General features: G+C 36.6%; 1 protein-coding gene across 1 annotated transcript in view; it reads left to right on the forward strand.

Annotated features, from left to right (window-relative positions):
- POLQ (DNA polymerase theta) overlaps positions 1-22,695 on the forward strand; it is a 105,441-nt gene that overhangs the window by 22,872 nt on the left and 59,874 nt on the right. Inside the window, exons 11-16 of the mRNA XM_055129486.1 lie at positions 2,910-3,052; positions 5,247-5,451; positions 5,762-5,904; positions 18,069-18,262; positions 19,230-19,354; positions 20,867-21,110. Coding sequence (XP_054985461.1) covers positions 2,910-3,052; positions 5,247-5,451; positions 5,762-5,904; positions 18,069-18,262; positions 19,230-19,354; positions 20,867-21,110 — 1,054 coding nt within the window. The remainder of the gene's footprint in view (positions 1-2,909; positions 3,053-5,246; positions 5,452-5,761; positions 5,905-18,068; positions 18,263-19,229; positions 19,355-20,866; positions 21,111-22,695) is intronic.

A 22,695-nucleotide genomic window follows, 5' to 3' on the forward strand; every position in this document is an offset into this window, starting at 1 on the left:
AGTTCTAGTTTTTCAGACTGGAGTGATAGTACAGCAGATAGAATGCTTGCCTTGCGCACATCTGAGCCAGGTTTGATCCTCCAGATCCTATATGGTCCCCTGAGCTCTTTAGAACTTGACCCTGAGTGCAGAACCAGGAGTAAGCCCTGAGCACCGCTGGTGACACCCAAAAACAAAAACCAAACTAACATCAGCAACAAAAGCTGTAATTTTCATCTGTCATATTTCTTACTAATGAATAAGATTTAAAAAAATTTTTAATGAAACAATTTAGTATTATGCTAATCAAAATCATTTACCACATTAGATAGAAGATAATTTTTAATTAGCAAGTTCTGCTGTTCAGTGCTAATTAAAGTAGTTTTATAGGTATTGGTGACCCATCTCAGAAAACTTAGTTAGGATGTTGTCAGCATTCTCACATTTCAGGAATAGGATCTTTACATCCTGTTTCTCATTAAATTAGTGTTATCCCTGAAAACCTCTTTCTTTCCATGTCAGCAAGTAATGGTTATGTATTATCATCTGTCTACATAAAGTTTTGTCTATAACATTGAGGAAGAAACTCTTTTTGAATTGAATTTCAAGACAGCAGAAAATATTTCTAACCTGTCACATTGTTCTGTATAAAACTATATTGTTAGTCTTCTAACACTAAAGAACTTTGGGAGGAATTTGCTTTATTGCTTCATCTTTTTCCTGAGGTGTAGTTTATTGACTCCAATATGCCTAATAAACTAATGATTCTATATGTCAAATAGACAGGCAAACAATTATGTGGCTACTGAAGAGGAAATAGGATACCAATGAGAAAAGGGAGAATCTTAATGGAAAATTGGTGAGGTATTCTAGTCTCAAAACTGCATCATATACTGAGGAAGTAATATTTAGAATAGCTTGATTTGTCATATAAAGTCTTCAAATACAGCTTATTTCTCATTATTTGTGGATTTCATATTTGTGAATTTGTCGAGTTACTAATATTTATTTAATTTATAACTCCCAAATAAGCGCTTTTGGGACTTTTATGGTCATGTGTAATGCAATGAAAAATTTTGTTTCTGAAAGTACATGTTTCTTGCTGAAAATGTGCAAGGTGATATTGTTATATGTGTTTCAATTCTCGTATCTTTCCTAGTGTGTTTAGTGCTACATTTTTAAAAATTATTGATTCAGTTGTTTATTTGGTTTTTAGGCCTAGCCCTTCAGCTCCTATTCGTCTTTTTAAATGACTCTCAAAGCACAGTGTTGAAATGCTACCTAGTGTTTCTAAATGCATCAAACTAGATGTGTAGAAAATAAGGTTTTTTCCTTGATGCATTCTTAGCTTGTGTTTATCTTTCTCACAGGGAAGGAAAAATGGGAAAGTTGGTGAGCTGGGCTCATTTTCAAACCTTAAATCAGATAACAGTCACCAAAATCAAAATACACTACAAGGATTTTGTTTTCAAGATCTTGGAAACTAATGAGATTTTTACTTTCTGTTAGACTTCCTTTCAAGATGGTATATGACTTTCTCTAAACTTCCAGCAAGTAGGGGATTAATGAATATAGTGTCTCATCTCAGCTAAGAAGATTTAAACACTTGGTCATACTTTTTAGACTGTGTAGCATTTTTGTAACTTCTGTATATTTTTGTAGATGATGTTAGTATTTCTTAGTTTTTGATATTTAGATGATACTCTAATCTTTACATGGATTTTCCTCCAGTATAGAGTATAATGTGAAGCATTTAGATGAGTTAATACTCAGTTTTAATTTTGGGATTGCATGTAATATTTCTGAATTTAAATTATAATTATTTATAACTAGAAATAACTTCAATTTCCTTTCATGATTTTCAGAATGTCTCTTAATATTTTATACTTAACTATTCAGTATTAATAGTTAATCTATACAGAAGGGAAAAACACTATTCCCCTGTCTTTTAATATTTAATGCTGGTGCCTGCAAATTAAGCTAACATATCATAGGTCAACAGTATACTGAGGACATTGTATCATTGTATCACTGTATCACTGTCATCCCTTTGATCATCGATTTGCTCAAGCGGGTGCCAATAACTTCTCCATTCATCCTAGCCCTGAGATTTTAGCAACCTCTCTTTACTTGTTCTTCCCAGTGGTGCCACATTGCAGGCTCTTTCAGGTTCAGGGGAATGAGACCCATTATTGTTACTGTATTTGGCATATTGAATATGCCATGGAGAGCTTGCCAGGCTCTGTCGTGTGGGTTGGATGCTCTTGGTACCTTGCCACATTCTCCGAGAGGGAGAATTAGGCTATAAGAGGTCATGTGGCTGTGAGTGGCTGCGCTACTGGGGACATTGGTGGTCAATAATGTGCACTGGTGGAGGGATGGGTGTTCAATCATTGTGTGACTGAAACTCAAACATGAAAGCTTTGTAACTGTATCTCACAGTGATTCAATTAAAAAAAAATCTGTTTGTTAGAAACGAAAGAAATCAACCGTAAAGTTTTTATTGTTAAGGAAAAATAGATGTATGCTGGAAATTAATGAGAGAGTCAAATTACTTTGTGACTCTAAAAAGATTTGTGTACACCCACTTCAGTGCTGACTTTCTCTCCAGTGATAAGTATTTTTCTATGACATGAGAGAAGTGAGAACAGCTTCACAAAGAGAAATTTACTTTTATGCAAATGAGGAAAAGACTAAATTTTTTTTTCTGCTTCCTCATTGCCATAGGCTCAAAATTATTCTTATGACAAACTATTTTAGACTGATGTATTCTGGTCCCTCTCAATTCAAATTTCAGAAAATAAAAGCCTTAGTGGTAATTCTGTGCTCAAAAGAACCACTATTTCCCTTTAAATCAATTTAATTTCTTTCCAGCAGGTATCTTTTGGAAATGTGTTGGGATTTTGCAGTGTATTGTCTTTTGTTTCTAGGTGAGAGTATCTTAGTTTGTAAGAACTCTGAGAAGTCAAAAGGCATTGCTTTAGTCCAGGGATCTCTAAAACCCGTTCGAAGCTGTCTGAGAAGACAAGAAGGAGAAGAAGTAACTGCAAGCATGATACGAGCTATTTTGGAGGTAAAGGGAGTTCACTAAGTTATAATTTGCTCTTTATAATAAATGCCTGTATAATAAAATGGTAGCTATTTAGTATGTGTCAAAACTTAAGTTGTGCATCTTTATGAGATTGTGTAGGCCTAAGTCAGACTTTATTTATTTCATCTTCCACTTTATTTATTTTTTGGGATTTGGGGGCCATCCAGGTGCAATTCCTGGCTCTGTGGTTGGTTGCTGCTCCTAGCTGGGGCTGGTAAGAGGCAGGGAGCATGTGTGTCAGGGGCTGAACTTAGGATGGCTGCATGCAAGACAAGACCCTTAGCCCATGTATTGTCTTGCTGATCTCTGAATCTTCCATTTCATACAGTTATTTCCTGGTATTTAATATAACTTATATTATATTAATGTTTCAGAATAATAAATTAGAGTGCCAGAGAGATAGATAGTACAGTGGATAAGGTGTTTGCTTTGCATGCATTTGACTTTGGTTCTTTCTCTATCACTCCGTAGTCCCACCTTGAGCCCTATCAAGAGTGATCCTTGAGCACTGCCAGATGTCACCCCAAAAACCATAAAGAAAGATAAATGGATTAGGACCCAAATGCCAGATTTTTAATTGTTTTCTGAATTTATAAAAAGTAGGAAAAATAAGATTCCATTTGTTCTCAGATAATACCTGGTGAAATTAAAATTAAAATATACATGATTAGAAGTTTCAAATAATACAGAAAGATCTAAAGATCTAAAATGAACAGATCTCTATTTAGAGTCCTCAAAGGTAACCCCTTTAAAGTACTTCATGTATTCATCTAGAAAAGTTTTCTATTCATATAATATGCCTTGCTATGATTTCAGTACTAATCTTAAGGGTTCTGGTACCATACCCATGTCTTCTCCACCTTCTTTAGCTCTTGTTTTGGAGGCAAATAAGAAAGGAAACTTGGGGCTGGGAGATAGTACAGTGGTTAAGATACATGCCCAGCATGTACCAACCAGGGTTTGATTTCCTACATCATGGGGTCCACCAATCATCTCCATTGTATCTCCTGGAGGCTGTGAGCGTCACCAAATACAGCCCAGAAGCCCCTGAGTACCACTGGCTGTGGTCCTGGTGCCCCTGGCAGCTCCAGGGACAGCCTGGTTATCTGGACACTGCAGGACCCAAGCCAGGGCTCCCTCATGCAAAGCATACACTTCAGTTATTTGAGCTAATTTCCCCAGGCTTCAAGATTTTTAAATAATTATTTTGTATGACTGTTAAGTGTCTTCATATTTAATAAGTTATTAAATATGTCCTCATTATAGTATGTCTTTATATTTAATGTGTCTTGATATTTAATAATTGTGTTTCATATTTAAAACTGATTATTGAGATGAGTTAGCTCTAAAAAGGATGTTTTTTTAAAAAAAATTACATAAAAGAAGACAAGGAGCAAACTGCTAAATATTTTGGGATCACTGATGGAAAATGACATCTATGTTACAATTTACTTCACTGTTTTTTTTTGGGGGGGGGTGCACACAGCAATGCTCAGGACTAACTCTTAAGCACAGAGTTAGTACTTAGGAATCATCACTGGTGGTACTCAGGGACCATATGGGATACTGGGGATTGAACCCAGGTCAATTGCGTGCAAAGCAAACCTCCTTCCTGCTGTAGTATTGATTTGGCTTTCAACTTCAGGTTTTTTTTATACATCTGTTTGACCTTCTGCTAGGTCTGAAGCTAATATTCCCATATGACCAGGCATGTCAGAACAAAGAGTGAAAACAATATTTTTAATTGAATCACCATGAATTACAGAGTCAAAAGGTTATTCATGATTGATGATTGAATTTCAGGCGTACAGTGTTTTAACACCAGTCTCTTTACCAGTGTCCATTTTCCTCCACCATTGTCCCCAGTTTCCCTCCTGCCCCTGGCCTGCCTCTATGGTAGGCACTTTTTTCTTTTTTCTTTTCCCCCTTTTTTAGGCACTGTGGTTCACAATGCTGTTAGTGATAGCATATCATACAATCTTTCAGCACCAAGTCCTGATCCAGAGTGACCACTTCCCTCTATTATTGTCATAGTGGCCTCTTCCCTGACCGATCCCATCTCTTCCAGTGGCAAGCTTCCTACTAAGGACCAGTTCTGTGAAGAGTGAGCATTGATTTGGTTCATGATCACGGGTTATCAATACCTCTCTTTATATTGTTCATTCCCACATTTCAGATTATAGTCAGTGGAGTGGCAAGCACATCACAAGATATGCAGACTTATGCCTCTTGCACATTTTTGGCTGTGAGTATGAATGAAGTGAAGCAGGGAATTCAGGAAAATCAAGAGTCTGTTCAACTTGGTGCAATTGAGGCCTGTGTAATGTGGCTGCTAGAAAATGAATTCATTCAGATTACTGAACCTAGAGGTGGAACAGAAGGTAAATTGACTTCTAATTCACTTACTTTCTTATCTTTGGAGTATACAAGACTGCTTCATAGAAGGAAATGGATATGTCAAATGGTATAAGATGAATTTCTTAGTCATTTATCAGCTCATTTTTGATTAGTGTTGTGTATAATAACATTAGATAAATTAGCCTAGAACATGCTCATAAATATCCATATATTTAAGACAAGATTCTGCTCGTAAAATTAGAGTTTAACAGAGTGGATAGAGAATAGAGACAGTATGTGTTTTATTTTTAGTATTTAATTTTCTTATCTTCCCTCCCCCGCCCTTTTCCCCAGAAAAAGTGTATCATCCAACACATCTTGGTTCAGCAACACTCTCTTCTTCACTTTCTCCGATTGATACTTTAGATATTTTTGCTGACCTCCAAAGAGCAATGAAGGGCTTTGTTTTAGAGAATGATCTTCATATTGTCTATCTGGTAAGTTCTATTTTCTTTATTATAATATTGTGAAAACAGAAAGAAGTAACATATAGAATTTGTATATATCCTGTGTGTGTATATATATGTCTATGTAAATATATATATATTTATATATAATATATAAATATAAATATACATACACATATTTACCTGTGGTTTATATTCAACTATAAAAAGGGAGGAAATCTTGCCATTCGTGTAATATGGCATAACCTAAAGAGATTTATAGTAAAAGTATGGAAAGACACACAATGTATGGGATCATGTGTATGTGCAATCTGAAAAAGATAAAAATCACAGAAACAATAGAATGGTAATTGCCAGGGGCTGGAGTATGCAGAACATGGAGAATTACTGGGAATCTAATGTACATATAATAACCATAGCTAATATTTCTTGTATATTTGGAATTTGCTTAGAGAATAGATCTTGGGGCTAGAGTACATTGGGTGCTTGCTTTGCATGAGGCAGACCTGAGTTCGATCCTGGCATAATATGGTCCACTGAATACCCTCAGGGGTGATTTCTGAGTCCAGAGCCAGCAATAACCCTGAAAAAAGCTGGCTGTGGCCCAAAAAACCAAAAATGAAAAACCAAAACAAAAAAAAAGAGAATAGATCTTTGTTTTAACAACATTAACCAAAAATGAGCTGATTAAGTGACTAACAAAAACATCTATGGCAAGTGTTTTTGCCATACACATGTGCACACACAGGTGGTAACTATGTGAGGTGATGAATGTGTTAATTAGCTTGACTATGGTAGTAATTTTACAGTGAATATGTGTATCAAATCATATCTGTACACCTTAAATATTTATTAATTGTACCTCAGCTAAAGGTGAAGGGAATGGAACAGATGCATTTCAATAAGCAGATGAGTGGTGGTGGGTAGAGAGAATTGAAATTTTTATGCAATTAGTAAGGCTTATCAGGCAAAGTACTTAAATTATATTTCTGTTAAACTAAATAGAGGCAGAGTAGAAATGTTTATATAGCAGTAGATTGCTGGATCATATGGTATCTTTTTAACAATTTGAGGAGCTTCTAAACTGTCTAGGGAGCTGCCTAATTTACATTCCCACTAGTAATGTACAAAGACTTCTGTTCTTCCATGCCTTGCCAATGCTTGTTTTCATCCTCTTTTAAAATGTGTCCTTGTAGATGCCAAATGCTCTCATAGTTTAGGTTTGATTTCCCTGATGGTTAATTTTGTTGAGCACATTTCATGTGTTTATTTACTATTTGAATAATCTTCCTTAGAGGATTCTTAGTTTATTTTTTACACTGGCAATTATAATTAATTGATCTTTTTCTTATTGTGTTGTAAGGTATTTTATAAAATATATATATATCTATATATATATATATATATGGTATACAGGTCCCTTACCAGTTATTTCTGTGTGTTGTGTTTTGAAGCTCAACATTTAAATTTTGATGTTAAAATTATCTTTTTGTGTGTGTTATCTAAATTTGTGACATTCCAGCATGGTCACAAAGCTTTACAATCTTTTCGTCTAAGATTCTTACAGATTCAGCTCTTAATTTAGATGTTTGATCCACTTTGGTTTTTATGACTGACATAAGGTAGAAATTGAACTTCAAATGTTTTAAAGGAGGAATGCCCAGATCACTACAGAGTATAGGAGATGGAAGGAAATTGGGGGGGAGGGGATAAGCAGAAAGCAATGGGGAGGGGGTCAAGGGGGTCTGAGGACACAGTGGTGTAGAGGAGTGGCATAGCTAAATATACAAACCTCAGATTCAATAACTCTGAAAACAAGAGATCCAAACTTTAATAATTAAACTGTGCCTGTCAAGATGGGAAGAAGCCTGGGAACACTGGTGGAGGGAAGATGATCCTGAGGGTGGGACTGATGCTGGAACATAGCCTAAAGGCCAACTATGAATAACTTTGCAAATATTGGTGCTTCAATAAAATGAAAAAAGAAATTGAACTTCATTCCTTTGCATGTACATATCCTGTTATCTCAGTGTCAGAAATCAGTTGGCCATTAATATGAGAGTTTATTTCTAAACTTTCAATTCTATTTCATTGTTCTATATCTTTACTTATGTTCATGTTAATACTATTTGGATTACTGAAGCTTGGGGTTAAGTTTCAGTGTCAGAAATTGTGCATCTCTCTAATTTTGTAGGGTTTTTTTTTTTTTTCTGGCTACATCTGGCAGTGATCAACGCTTACTCCTTTCTCCTGGCTCTGTATTCAGGGATCACTCCTGGTTTGGAGGACTTTATAGGTTGCTGGGGATTGAACCTGGGTTACCCGCATTGCAAGGCAATGGCCCCATAATTGCCAATGTAAAAATAAGTGCTTCCTGGCCCTAATTTTTTTCCTTATGAGAAATAATTTTGATTGCTTTGGGTCCTTTGTCATGTCCTTATGCATTTTAGACTGAACTTTTCAAAGTTTGTAAAGTCAGATGAATTTTGATAGAGATTAATTGTATTGAATTTGTAAGGACAATTTGGAGATTATTGTCACCCACAATGTTGCTTGTTCTGTCCTCTTATGTACTGTCTTTCCATTTATTTACTATCTCAACTCTAATGGTTTTCAAGTATGGATTTTTATTTGTGTTGTTAAACCTATTTCTAAACATTTTCATTTTGATGCTGTTATACATGAAATAATTTTATTAATTTAATTTTCAGAGTTATTAAAGTGTATGAGAGCAATTTTTAAAAATTCTATTAATGTTGTGGCTGGAGGGATAGCACAGCAGGTAGGGCATTTGCTTTGTATGTGGCCGACCTGGGTTCGATTCCTCCATCCCTCTTGGAGAGCCCAGTAAGCTACCGAGAGTATACCACCTGCACAGCAGAGCCTGGGAAGCTACCCCTGGCGGTATGCCAAATTCGATATGCCAAAAACAGTAGCAACAAGTCTCACAATGGAGATGTTACTGGTGCCCGCTTGAGCAAATTGATGAGCAACGGGATGACAGTGACAGTGACAGTGATTAATGTTGTATACTGTAGCCTACTGAGTTTATTCATTAATTTTAATATTTTGGTGGATTCCTTCGGGTTTTTTTGTGTACTAGATTATGTCATCTGTAGATAGAAATCATTTTGCTTCTTTCTAGTCTTAATGTCTTTTATTTCTTTTTTAGCTATTGACCTGACTGAAATCTCCAATAAAGTGTGAAATAGAGGATGAGGGTAGACTTTTTTTAAAAAGAAAATTTAATTTAATTTTTTCTCTTTATTTATTTTGTGAAAGCACCAGGATTTACAAAGTTACATTGAACATAGAATGTTGGGTTTTGAACATGGAATGTTCCATCACCGATCCCACCTCCAAGTTCATTTTCCCTTCACCAGTGTTCTCAGGTTCCCTCTCCTACCCCCACCCCAGCCTACCATCTCAATATGCACTTTTTAAAGTTTAAGTTTTGGTCTCATGATTTCAGTATTGTTGACTCTGTGGTTTGAATATTTAGTTCTGTCATTCCTTAACATCATAATGTACTTTGACATTTCTCCCTGTTGTTTCTCATCTGTCTCCACGCATTGTCTTTCCTTCTCCTCCCTATTCTGACACCATGGGTGATCTAGGCATCCCCCTTTAAACCACTTTTTTTTTCATCCATTTTATCTAAATACCACATATAAGTGATATCATCCTGTGTTTATCCTTCTTTTTCTGGATTTATGTACCACCATGTCTTCCCATTCCATCCATGTTGCATCAAGTTGCACAATTTTATCATTCTAAACAGCTGCATAGTATTCCATTATATATGTTTATATATGTGTGTATATGTATACACACACACATTTACACACATCTTCATGATCCACTGATCTGTTGTTGTACATCAGTGTTGGTTCTAATTCTAAGCTATTGCAGTGAGTACTAGAATGAATAATGGTGCGCACAAGTACTTTTGAATTAATAGAGAAGACATTTTTGGTGTGAGAGAAAGTATTCAAACTTCACCACAAGTGATGTTATGATTTCTTTTTGTTTGTTTCTGGTTTTGGGGGGGCCACACTAGGCAGTACTTAGGTATTAATCCTGGCTTTATGCTCAGGCATCATTCTCAGTGGTGTTTGGGGGACCATATATAAGTGCTGGGGATTGATCCAACTGTGGATTTTTTTCTTTTTTATGTAGATGACCTTTAACAGGTTGAAAAAGTTCCCTGTTCTTCCTAATTTGTTCAGTTATTTTTGTTTCCATGAAAGATTCTGTTAGGTGTTTTTTCTGCATCTGTTGAGATCTTCATGTGCCTTTTGCCCATCATCCTATTGACGGAGTATGTAATATGAGTTCATTTTCTAATATTATATTAATCTTATATTGTCTCTTTTGTTTCCTTATACTTTTTAAATTATCTGTGCTATTTGATATATAAGTAGAATTTATAAATAGCTTGTAAGGTATAAATAATATATTGTTATATGATATTTAAAATATGAAGTCATAATTCATATGACCATGTCTTTAAAGAAGCTGGGCAATCCAGAGCAAACATGAAGTTTGTACATTATATGGATTTCAGTTACTATTTTTTTATGCTAGTGTGACTTTGTTCTAACCAGCCTTCTTTGTGATTTATTATTGTCAGCATAGTACATACATATACATATTATATGTGTATATAATATTCTTTTTTTTTCAGTTGCTTTGTAAGTCCATCAAGAGAAGAAAGTAGGAGAAATAGGCAATCATTCAGTCTTTATAAATACCCACATAATTATTTTTACTGTCACTCTGTTTATTATATGTTGAAAGAATGCTGCTTTGAGTCATTTTATTTTCAGCTGAAAAGCTTTTTTGAATATTTCTTGAAAGCATTCTAAAATTTTTCTTAGGTTTTCTTTTTGCAAGTAATTCTTTTGTGCTTTTGTTTTCAGAAAGATAGTTTATGAGATTCTTGGTTGACAGTTTTCTTTTTCTTTTCAGTTCAAATACATCGTCTCACTACATTCTGCCCTATGTTATTTCTGATGAGAAGTCAACTCAGTATTACTGGTTTTCTCTCATATGTGATACTTTTTCCCCTTTTGCTTCCTTTAAGATAATTCTCTGTTTTTGTGAGATAGGCTCTCCAGATGAGTATAGGAGTCCAGGGGCCACTCCTAGCAGTTGTCAGCTATATGGGCCTGACTATTTTGTACTCTCACTGGTCTGGACATGTGGGGACTATCAGTGCCACCCCAGTGGTGTTGGGGGCCATGAGGGCCATAGCTGGCAGTGTGCCAAGGATATTCAGGGGACCAGGTTGTACAGAGGATTGAACTTGGGGCCTTGCTTATGCAAGTGATCCATACCCTTAAGCCATTTTTCCAGCTCCTTTTCTTAGTTCTTTTACTTTTGACTGTAATGAATCTGGTGTTGTACTATCATATATATATATATATATATATATATATATATGCTGCTTTTTCTAAGTCTATGTTCATTCTTCCTCTTTCCCCACCCCTCTCTTTCAGATGGCATATTTCTGTCTGTCTTCATGTTTGCTGATTCTCTTTTCAGTCCACTGTTAAGTTCTTTAGTGAATTACTTTTTAATTATGCACTTTTAACTTTAAAATTTCCATTTTGCTTTATTGTTTGTTTCATTTCTTTTTGATTTTATTCTCTACTTGAGACATTGTCAAGTTTATCTTGTTGTTTGCTTTTGGGCCCCTAGTGATGCTTGGGTTGCTCCTGGCAGTGTTCAAGGTATCATCGGGTGTCTGGGACTGAGCCTTGGCCTTCCTAAAGCCATGCAGGTGCGCTGCCCATTGAGCTGTTCTTTCACCTGTCTGTTCATGTTTTCACTTCATTAAACTGATTTTCTTTTATTTCTTATCATATTTTTAATATCTGTTTTGAAATCTTCATCTGATATTTCTAATATCTGGAGACTTTCAATGGTGTTTCTATTATTTGCTTTTTCCTTTGTGTTTAGGAAACACTTTTCTGTTTCTTTGCTTATCTCTTTTTGTTATTCTTGTTATTGAATATTGGGCATTTTAGATATTGTAGCAATTATGAATACTGTACAGAATATGACAAAATTGATATTAAAAGTGTTTACGGGGACCTGAAGCTATCTCACTGGTCTGAGCATACGCATTGCATGCGGAAGGTCTGAGTTAAGTCCCTGGGACCACCTGGTTTCCTGAGCCCTGCCAGGAGTGAAACCCAAGCACAGAACCAGGAGGAACTCTTGGGCATTGCTGGGTATGACTCTTAAAAAAGAGAAAATCATTGTCACTGTCATCCCGTTGCTCATCAATTTGCTCGAGCGGGCACCAGTAACGTCTCCATTGTGAGACTTGTTACTGTTTTTGGCATATCGAATATGCCACTGGTAGCTTGCCAGGCTCTGCCGTGCAGGCAAAATACTCTTGGTAGCTTCCCGGGCTCTCTGAGAGGGCTAAGGAATTGAACCCGGGTCGGTGGCATGCAAGGCAAATGCCCTACCCGCTGTGCTATAAGCTAGACCCCTAAAATTGCTCAGTTTTCCCCAGCCAGCACTGGGGAAAATTAAATTTTATTTAATTTTCATTACATAGTCAACATTTTGCCCTCTGTTTCATCTCAAAAAACATTTCGTCTCTATTTTTCCTTATTTCCTTATGCAGTCAAGGGGATATGAACTTTCTAAAACTGAAGGCTTCTTAACCTTCCCTCCTTTGAACCCATCCTGCTTCATCAAATTTTTTCTTTTACCAAATTCTAATATACCTTAACAATTTATCATCTTACAACCGTGTTTGCTAGATTTTTCTAAAACCGTTGCAACTATACATGTGCATTTATAATTTGTCCACATTTGTGCCATCTGTTTTGTAGAGATAGGACAGTTTAACTTGTGCTATACAGGGCTTGTCACACTACTAGAAACAATTATAGCTATAATTAATTTAATAATACTTGATTATAAAGATTAGAATGTATTTGAGGAGATGCTTTTAAATTAGATGTATACAGGGACGGAGAGATAGTACAGTGGGTAGGATGCTTGCCTTGACCTGGGTCCAATTCCTGGCATCCCATATGGTCCCCTGAGCACCACCAGGAGTGATTCTTTTTTTTTTTTTTTTTTTTTAAGACTTTATATTTTATTTTATTTTTTTTCTTTTTTTTTTTTAAATTTATTTATTTTTAATTAGAGAATCACCGTGAGGGTACAGTTACAGATTTATACACTTTTGTGCTTATACTTCCCTCATACAAAGTTTGGGAACCCATCCCTTCACCAGTGCCCATTCTCCACCACCCGTAAACCCAGTGTCCCTCCCACCCTCCCCAATCCCATCTCCCCCCCACCCCACCCTGCCACTGTGGCAAGGCATTCCCTTCTGTTTTCTCTCTCTAATTAGCTGTTGTGGTTTGCAATAAAGGTGTTGAGTGGCCGCTGTGCTCAGTCTCTAGCCCTCATTCAGCCCGCAACTCCCTTCCCCCACATGGCCTTCGACTACAATGTAGTTGGTGATCGCTTCTCTGAGTTGACCTTTCCCCGGAACGTGAGGCCAGCCTCGAAGCCATGGAGTCAACCTCCTGGTACTTATTTCTACAGTTCTTGGGTGTTAGTCTCCCACTCTGTTATTCTATATACCATAGATGAGTGCAATCTTTCTATGTCTGTCTCTCTCTTTCTGACTCATTTCACTCAGCATGAAACTTTTCATGCCCATCCACTTGACTGCAAAATTCTTGACCTCCTTTTTTCTAACAGCTGCATAGTATTCCATTGTATAGATGTACCAAAGTTTCCTCAACCAGTCATCCGTTCTGGGGCATTCGGGTTTTTTCCAGATTCTGGCTATTGTAAACAGTGCTGCGATGAACATACATGTGCAGATGTTGTTTCGATTGTACTTTTTTGCCTCTCTGGGATATATTCCCAGCAGTGGTATTGCTGGGTCAAATGGGAATTCAATATCTAATTTTTTGAGAGTCGTCCAAATTGTTTTCCAGAAGGGCTGAACCAGTCGGCATTCCCACCAGCAGTGAAGAAGGGTCCCTTTCTCCCCACATCCTCTCCAACAGCGGTTGCTTTTGTTCTTTTGGATGTGTGCTAGTCTCTGTGGTGTGAGGTGGTATCTCAAAGTTGTTTTGATCTGCATCTCTCTGATGATTAGTGATGCAGAGCACTTTTTCATGTGCCTTTTGGCCATTCGTATTTCTTCCTTGGTAAAGTTTCTGTTCATTTCTTCGCCCCATTTTTTGATGGGGTTGGATGTTTTCTTCTTGTAGAGTTCAACCAGTGCTTTATATACCATTGATATCAACCCCTTATCTGATGGGTATTGTGTAAATATCCTTTCCCATTCTGTGGATAGTCTTTGTATTCTGGTCACTGTATCTCTTGCGGTGCAGAAGCTTTTTAGTTTAATGTAGTCCCATTTGTTGATCTCTGTTTTTACTAGATTGCTTAGTTCCGTGTCACCTTTGAAGATACCTTTATCTTCAATATCGTGGAGGGTTTCGCCGACCTTGTCTTCAATGTACCTTATGGTTTGTGGTCTAATGTTGAGGTCTTTAATCCATTTTGATCTGACTTTTGTGCATGGTGTCAGGTCAAGGTCTAAACCCATTTTTTTGCATGTGGTTGTCCAGTTGTGCCAGCACCATTTGTTAAAGAGGCTTTCCTTGCTCCACTTCACATCTACCAGGAGTGATTCTTGAGTGCAGACCCAGGAGATACCTCTAACCATTGCTGTGGCCAAAACATAAAAATTATAATAAAATATATGTATAAAGTTGAGTATGTGCAATGTATGCATGGGTATTGGCAATTCCACTAAACTAAATATATGTTGTCCTCTTTGCACTTAGGGTAAAAAAATTATTGGCACAATGTAATGTTTTCCTAGTTCACTGGAATGTGGCAGTAGCATTTGCTCATTGTAGGTTAATATTAAGTGCCTACTGGATGCATAACACTATACAACGTGGATAATACTTGACTTTGAAGTGTATAGATTTCCTCTTTTTAGAGTTTTAGATGCTTTCCCTGTCACCATATTCAGCTGGCTTATTATCTGGGCTTCTGAGCCATAAAAGACAGATAAAAACTGAGGTGAGATAGGCAAAAAAAGAGAAAGAAAAAGAAAAAGAAAATTCAAGAGGCTGGAGAGCAGTACAGAGGTTAAGATGCTTGCCTTGCTTATGGCCAACCCTGATTCAATTTCTGACACCAAACATATGTTCTCTTAAGCACAGAATCAAGAGTAGCCCCCAACCCCACCCCTTCTGGAAAAAAGTGAAAAACACCTAGTAAAATTAAACTAGATGCTATAAGTGTAGTTGTATATTCCCATTCTCCAGGTTTGGAAGATACTAAGAAATTCAGGGTCATACCTCAAAGCCATGTAAACCTAGTTTAAACTAGTTTACATGGTTTTCCCATAGTATGCACCTAGGTTCTGGATGAGATGTCCACAGATGAGAAACAAGACAGACATTAAAACTCTCTTTTACAGTAAATTAAAAGTTTGCAGTGGGGACCAGAGTGATGTTATAGTGGATAAAGCGCTTGCCTTGCATGCAGCCAACCCAGGCTCAATCCCTGCATCCCATATGATTCCCTGAGCCTGCCAGGAGTGATCCCTGAGCCAAGAGCCAGGAAGAAGCCCTGAGTACCACCAGGTATGAGCCCTCAGCCCCACATAAACAAAAAAAAGTTTGCAACAACACATATCATTCTGAGCAAAGACAGAAGTGAACAGGAAGATTCATTGTTGTGCATTTACATTATTGAAAATATGCCCACTCAATAAAATGCAAGTAATAGGTTTTTCTATTCAATATACAGCTGAATTATTGTAAAGAGTGCATATCGAGCTCATGGGATCTATGAAAATATCTTCTCTGGTAAGGGAAAAACACAGGCACTATCCATTCAGATGTAGATCCAAGAAAAGGGCTGAAATCTTCCTTTCCTTCTAAGACTGCCTTGTAAAAAAGGAGAAAATACAAATAAAAATTAAGTATTTGGGATTATGTTATGTATCAGGACTATTTAACTGTTATATTTAAAGTTACTGTTCTAATACTGTATAATATCACTTAATTAATGACAACAATATCCTCATAGTTAAAAGTTAAGAAGACAGAATCCATACGCTGTTAGGTTCTGAGTAGTTAGGAGCTGCGGCTTGGTGCTGACTGGGATTTATGGCAAACATCTGTGCTGATAAGGCCTGGAGAGTGTGTGCTCTGACAGCAGTAAAGGATCATTTACTCCCCTGTGAACTGTATCTTGCTCTCCATTTTGATGTATAGATGAACTGTATCTTGTTCTCTTTTTATCTCACTAGGATATGGGGAGGTTGCTTTGTTTATGATACAAACATAAGTGCAAGTTGTCGTTAATCTTGCAAGATTTTAGTTGACACTTGGAAATGTAGTTTCTGAGTACAGGAGTATGAAAGGAGTATGAAAGCAACCTCAGTTTTTGAACCATTTGTCAAATGAGTATCACGACTCATTGTAATCCCTGGGCTGGTTGTGATGAAATAAACCTCTGACCCCCTCCCTTTCTGTGTCTAGGCTATCTCATTGAGTTATGATGAATTCTGGCCTAACAATTAAAGTTACTGAATTTTGTGAAATCTGTTTTGTATGTTTTATGATCTTTTTTCTTTTTGTCATGATTGAAGTTTTTGTTTTAGCCAAAATATCTGAAAAATTAAGTTAGAAAAGAGTATTGACAGTATCCCAGGACTCTGCAATGAAAAGCATTTTTGCATGATTCTCAGACATTCATAGCACTGAAAACTCCCAGTCATACGCTCTGGTTTGTGTGTGTGGCTGTGACACCTTCTGAGTAGCAGCACACAGCCAGGCCAATGCCTGTCTTTCCACTAGGCAGTATTAAAATATTTCATCTGTTGCAAAGCTGTTATTTCCATTTTTCTTATGTCACTTGTATCACTTGTCATCCCATTGATCCTCGATTTGCTTGAACGGGTGCCAGTAACATCGCCATTCGTTCCTGTCGAGTGCTAGTGTAGTCCAATGATATCTGCTCACTCCAGGAACAGGCAGAGCCTCAAATCGTTCATTCAGGGTTTTGATGAAGAAGTCTGACCATCTCATTGGTGGGTGGCCAAAAATAAAAATTATCCATTTTTCTACTTTACTTATTTTTAAATTTTGGACCACCCCCTGTGGTTCTCAGGGCTTATTCCTAGCTCTGTGCTTCGGATCACTCCTGGTGGTGCTTGAGGAATAATATGGGGTGCTGGGGATAGAAGTTTAGTCAGACATGGGTAAGGCAAGTGCCTGCCCGCTGACCCCATTTTTCTTCTTTATAAGTCAGCAATGCTGGAGGGTGGCTAGCAAATGCATGCTCCAGCACTAAGACATAGGCTCAGAGCTGTCCATTTAGTGAGAGGAAGGGAGCTGAGACCTCCCATCTATTTCAGATAAACACGCGGACAGAAAAAATTTATTGTCAACTTATGTTCTTTCAGTCTGTTTAAAATTCTGGAGATAGCTCTGTGGGCTAGTAGGATGGGAAAGTTTTTTCCTGAAGTATCAGAAGGGGTAGTTGTAGCATATGAGATGCTCTGCCGATCCTAGGGCAACGGACTTTTTCTTGCTTTTGCTTCAACTCTTATTTTGCTTAATTTTATTTTATTTCTCACCATTTTTCTGTGTGCTGTTTTCTTCATTCTGATTCTTGTCCCACTGTCATCATCTTTTAATATGTTTAACCTGGTCATCTTAGCTACAGGTATTCTGTGGGTTGTTTTAAATACATAAAGTTCCACATAAAAGAGATATTAGCACAGAAAAAAATTTCAAATTATTAGGCATTTGATTTTTTTAGTTTTGTTAATATGTGGGGTGTGTGTGTGTGTGTGTGTGTGTGTGTGTGTGTTGTGCAGGATATTGAATCCAGAGATCCACATATGCAAGGCGCATATTTTATCCCTAACTCTAGGCTTTGTTTTTTGACTACATTCAGAGTGCTCAGGGCTCTGTGCTCAGGGATCACCCCTAGTGGGACTCACGGAACCATAAGTGGTGCTAGAGATCAAACCTGGGTTGGCAGCATGCAAGGCAAACAACCTACCCACTGTGCTCTCTCTGCAGCCCATACTTTTGTTTTTAATATCAATTGCTATTCCTTTACAACACACTAATTTTAGCTAATTGGATTATGTTTCTTCTTTTTAGGTTACACCTATGTTTGAGGATTGGACTACTATTGATTGGTATAGATTTTTCTGTTTATGGGAGAAACTACCAACTTCAATGAAGCGGGTCGCAGAGCTAGTGGGAGTTGAAGAAGGGTTCTTGGCTCGTTGTGTGAAAGGAAAAGTAGTAGCCAGAACTGACAGACAATACCGACAAATGGCGATCCATAAAAGGCAAATATCAAAAAGTTTTTACTACTAGTATTTAACACAGTGTCCAATATGTAGAAGATGTGTAGTCACTCACTGCTTTTAAAATGCATACAATTTAAAATAGCTGAATTCAAAGTTTATTTTTTTCTTCAGTTGGAGATTGAACCCAGGACCTCAAATATTTAAGGCATGTGCTTTTTCATTAAACTGTCTCATAGTCAAAATATAAATTCTCATGGTATCAACATTAATGCAGTAAAAAAAAAAGGATTTTGGTTATATATAATAAAAGTTGTTAATTTTTATTTTTTCTGATTTATCGATGGTTGCTTCCTTAAACTTAATAGTTTAGAAGTTTTTACATATGAAAACCTTTTAAAGTCAAGTAATTTTTTCCTTAAAGGAAATGTGAATCAGAATTGCCAATTTAATGAAGTTATGCTCTGTATCATTCTTAAAAGTGACTTATGAAAATAAAAGAGAACTAGTTAAAACAATTAGATAGGGAACAACTTTTAGTATCTTCTAGATATAACATTTTTTAGGACATTAGTCTTTAATATATTTACAACATAGTCAAGTATAAAATTTTCAATAACTTATATTTCTTGGATTATTTGTGGTACTATTGCCTTCACATCAAAACTTGTTTTTAGTAACTGAAATCTGTCACTTTATTGAAATAGAGGACTGTATAGCTGTATCAAGATTGCATTATTTGAACTGAGAATTTCTTGAAATTAACAACACTGAAATATGGAGATCTTTTTGCTATGTATAAAGTCAGAGCTATTATTGTTAATTTTAGTTCTTTGCTCTAATATTGTACCTCCAAATTTTATAAACACTGAGTTCAGTTTTGTTCACTAATCTTATATTCTGGTAGGAATCTCTCAGAAAACTCTGTTGTCTTTTTAGTCCATATTTTGTACTTTTGTAGTAGACATAAGCAACCATTTATAATCCTTTTGGTGGTTTACCTTTCCAGATTTTTCACCAGTCTTGTGCTGTTAGATTTAATCAGTGAAGTTCCCTTAAAGGAAATCAATCAGAAGTTTGGATGCAATCGTGGACAGATTCAATCTCTGCAACAGTCAGCTGCAACTTATGCAGGTGGATTAAATCAGTGTTTCAATATTTATTTCAGACTCAGTGCATAGAGCCAAGAATATGTGTGAGACACTCGTAGGTGTGATTCTTAGCACCAAAAATCAAAACTGTCTCTGTGGTTTGAAGTTAAGATTATGCTTAAATTTTATTTTTTTCCTTGACATCTATAAAAGTGAAGGGATCATGTGAAGCCATCGTTTTTATAACCCCTGTTCTCATGAGAACATCCAAACTATGGCCCCTCTGCGCTTAGTTTTCCTGCTAGCTAGAATCTGGGCTTTGTTTTTTCTACTTTATAGCAACTGCTGAACCCTCTCCTATTTTATTTTTTTTTCTTCTTCTTTGTGTGTGTGTGTGTGTGTGTGTGTGTGTGTGTGTGTGTGTTTTCTGCTTATGACAAAAAGAAATAGACACAAACATCCCTTTGAGAAAAGGTTTCTCTTTGTCTCAAGTTACTGATTAATGCTTATTATTGAGGAGGAGGATGGCAAAAGGACAAGACTTTCTGTTTTGATATTGATATTGAGATGATACTGATATTGAGATATTGAGATGACTCAATATCTAAGATGGGAGAGACAATCTATAACTCAATGATGTCAAGTATCTCAAGTGGCCATTGGGGTCACTGTTTTCACAGGGAAGTGATTTTTTTGTTTGTTTTATTTGCTTTTGTTTGTTTTATTTGTCATACCCAGCAATGCTAAGGGGCTACTCCTGGCTCTGCACTCAGGAATTACTCCTGTACTCCTGGTGGTGTTTGGGAGACCATATGGGATGCTGAGAATGAATAGGGTCAGCTGTGTGCAAGGCAAATGCCCTACCTGCTGTACTACTGCTCCGGCCTCTGGGAGTGATTTTCTTAATGACTCTTGGCTGCTCTGGCATGTTTATTTATTTATTTATTTATGCTACATTAGCTATTGAGCTAGAAGGTCTTGTCTATATAATGTCATACAACAGTGTTTCTTAAATTTTAATAAAATGATTACAGTATCACCTGGAACTTCACTCTTTGTAATAATATCAGCACTTGGATATTTAACTTAGCTTTCTTGTTTATCTCTAGGTGGCAAGAGCCCTCCAACTGTTTTATAGTATTATGTGCTGCCAAAGGGAGCAAGCTTATGTGTTTTTTAAGTCTCTTTTACTTAAATGAAAGTAAGGAAGTGAGAATGAAAGGAAGGAACTAGGGTGTGTGTATATATATATATGTACATATATATTATTATATATGTATATAACAAAAAACTTTTTGTTTGTTTTGTGTTTGTGTCCCTGCCTTAGTTTTTTCAAATGTCAGGTTCATGATTAAGAAATTAAAAGAGATTATATATCTTGCATTTGCAAATTAAATTGGTTAGATAAGACCCTATGTCTGTTCTTAGGTAACTAACTTTCTGAGCTTGTTAAACATGAGGGTTTGTAAGGAAACAAAAACAATGAAACTAAAGTACATCAAGAATTAGTTCATAACGAATTTTGAATCCAATAAATATTCTATAAATATTCTAGGGATGATTACAGTGTTTTGCAACCGCCTGGGCTGGCACAACATGGAACTACTTCTTTCCCAGTTTCAGAAGCGCCTCACCTTTGGTATCCAGAGGGAGCTGTGTGACTTGATCAGGGTGTCCCTACTGAATGCACAGCGAGCCAGGTTCCTTTATGCTTCTGGCTTTCTTACTGTGGCAGATCTTGCCAGGGCAGATATTTCTGAAGTGGAAACTGTTCTGAGAAATGCTGCACCTTTTAAAAGGTAAGCTACATCAGGGTTGAATCTGACTGTACTCAGATTAAAATTAAAATAAATTAAAATAAATCTTAATTTGTAAATAAATATAGCGATAGTGTACTAAAGTATTTTTTCTTAGTATCATGACCTGCTTGGCTTAAGTAGAAAAAAATAATGAACAATATTTTCCTCTTATAGATTACAAATTGTGCATTTAAAAAAATATTTCATGAACCAAATGACCTTTCTAAAAGTATTACAATTCTCTCACTAGAAAGATTGAGTAAAGGCAAGTTATTGATACTTGCTGGGTCAATGGATATTTATTTTCAAGATTCACTCAAGATTATTTTTAGACTTTTTATAGGCAAGAGAACTTTAAGTGTACTTCTCTTGACTATTCTTTGGAACACTAATTTGTGGGAAAACAGTGTCTTGCCATATGTACACATACGTATATAACTAATTCAATGAGTTTACCAGTCTTAACATATAATCAGGAAATAATTTACTTATTTTATCAGCAGTTTGTCTATGAATTCACTTATAAGGAATCTCAACCAGGTCCTGTAGCTTTTCTGACATTTTCAGAAATTTAACAGAGTTTTGTTTTTAGGAATGAAGTTCAGTTTCAGTGCTGCTATGTGATAATTTTTTGGTTGGACCTGCGGGAATGGTGCTAGGTACTGAACTCATACTGGGAGGATCTTGGTTCAGGATGGGCCACAGTGAATCCTTATGGCCTCAATTGATGGAATTTGAGGGGTGGGGGTAAGGGTTGCTGAGCTTGACTTTTAAGCTTCTTAGTACAGCCAGTTACTAGAGAAGGCTGAATGGAAGGCCAGGAGTGGGCCATACCAAGGGGCACGGTCCTTGGTTCAACTGCTGGGGTCAATGGAATGGTGGTGGGAATAAGAGGTGGCCAATTAGCAGCAGATCATAATGAGCAAAGAGAATTCACCTGCCAAAGCAAAAGGGGCTATGGGCCAATATTCCATCTCTTTTTTAATGAGTATTTTATTGAACTCTAATCATATTGTCTCTGTGTCTCCATAATAGTGTTTGCTTATGGTGTTTGATTCATTAAAATGGTTGCTTGTTATTTGTATCACTGTCATCCATTTGCTCGAACGGGCACCAGTAACATCTCTGTTGTGACACTTGTTGTTACTGTTTTTGGCATATCGAATATGCCACGGGTAGCTTACTTGGCTCTGCTGTGTGGGCAGAATACTCTCGGTTGCTTGCCGGGCTCTCAGAGGGATGGAGGAATTGAACCGAACCCGGGTCGATTGCATGCAAAGCAAATGCCCTACTCGCTGTGCTATGCTCCAGCCCGCTTGATATTTGATGAATAGATATTCTTACTGAATATAATAAAGTTTTTTTAAAATTGATATTATGATTTTGTTGTTAAATTGTACTTTTTGTTACATTTCACACTTTTTTGACCTGAACTTTGATATTTTTGTGCATCAATATGCCACTCCTTTTTTCCCCCCAATTGTTTCTCTTTGACTGGGGATATCTTTGTTTATCCGTTTTTGGTTTTATTTGCTTTAGTTTCTTTTTTTTTTTTTTGAGGGGGGACTTCCTGGGTCACACTCGG

Source organism: Sorex araneus, chromosome 2, assembly GCF_027595985.1.
Source record: "Sorex araneus isolate mSorAra2 chromosome 2, mSorAra2.pri, whole genome shotgun sequence".
Lineage (NCBI taxonomy): Eukaryota > Metazoa > Chordata > Mammalia > Eulipotyphla > Soricidae > Sorex > Sorex araneus.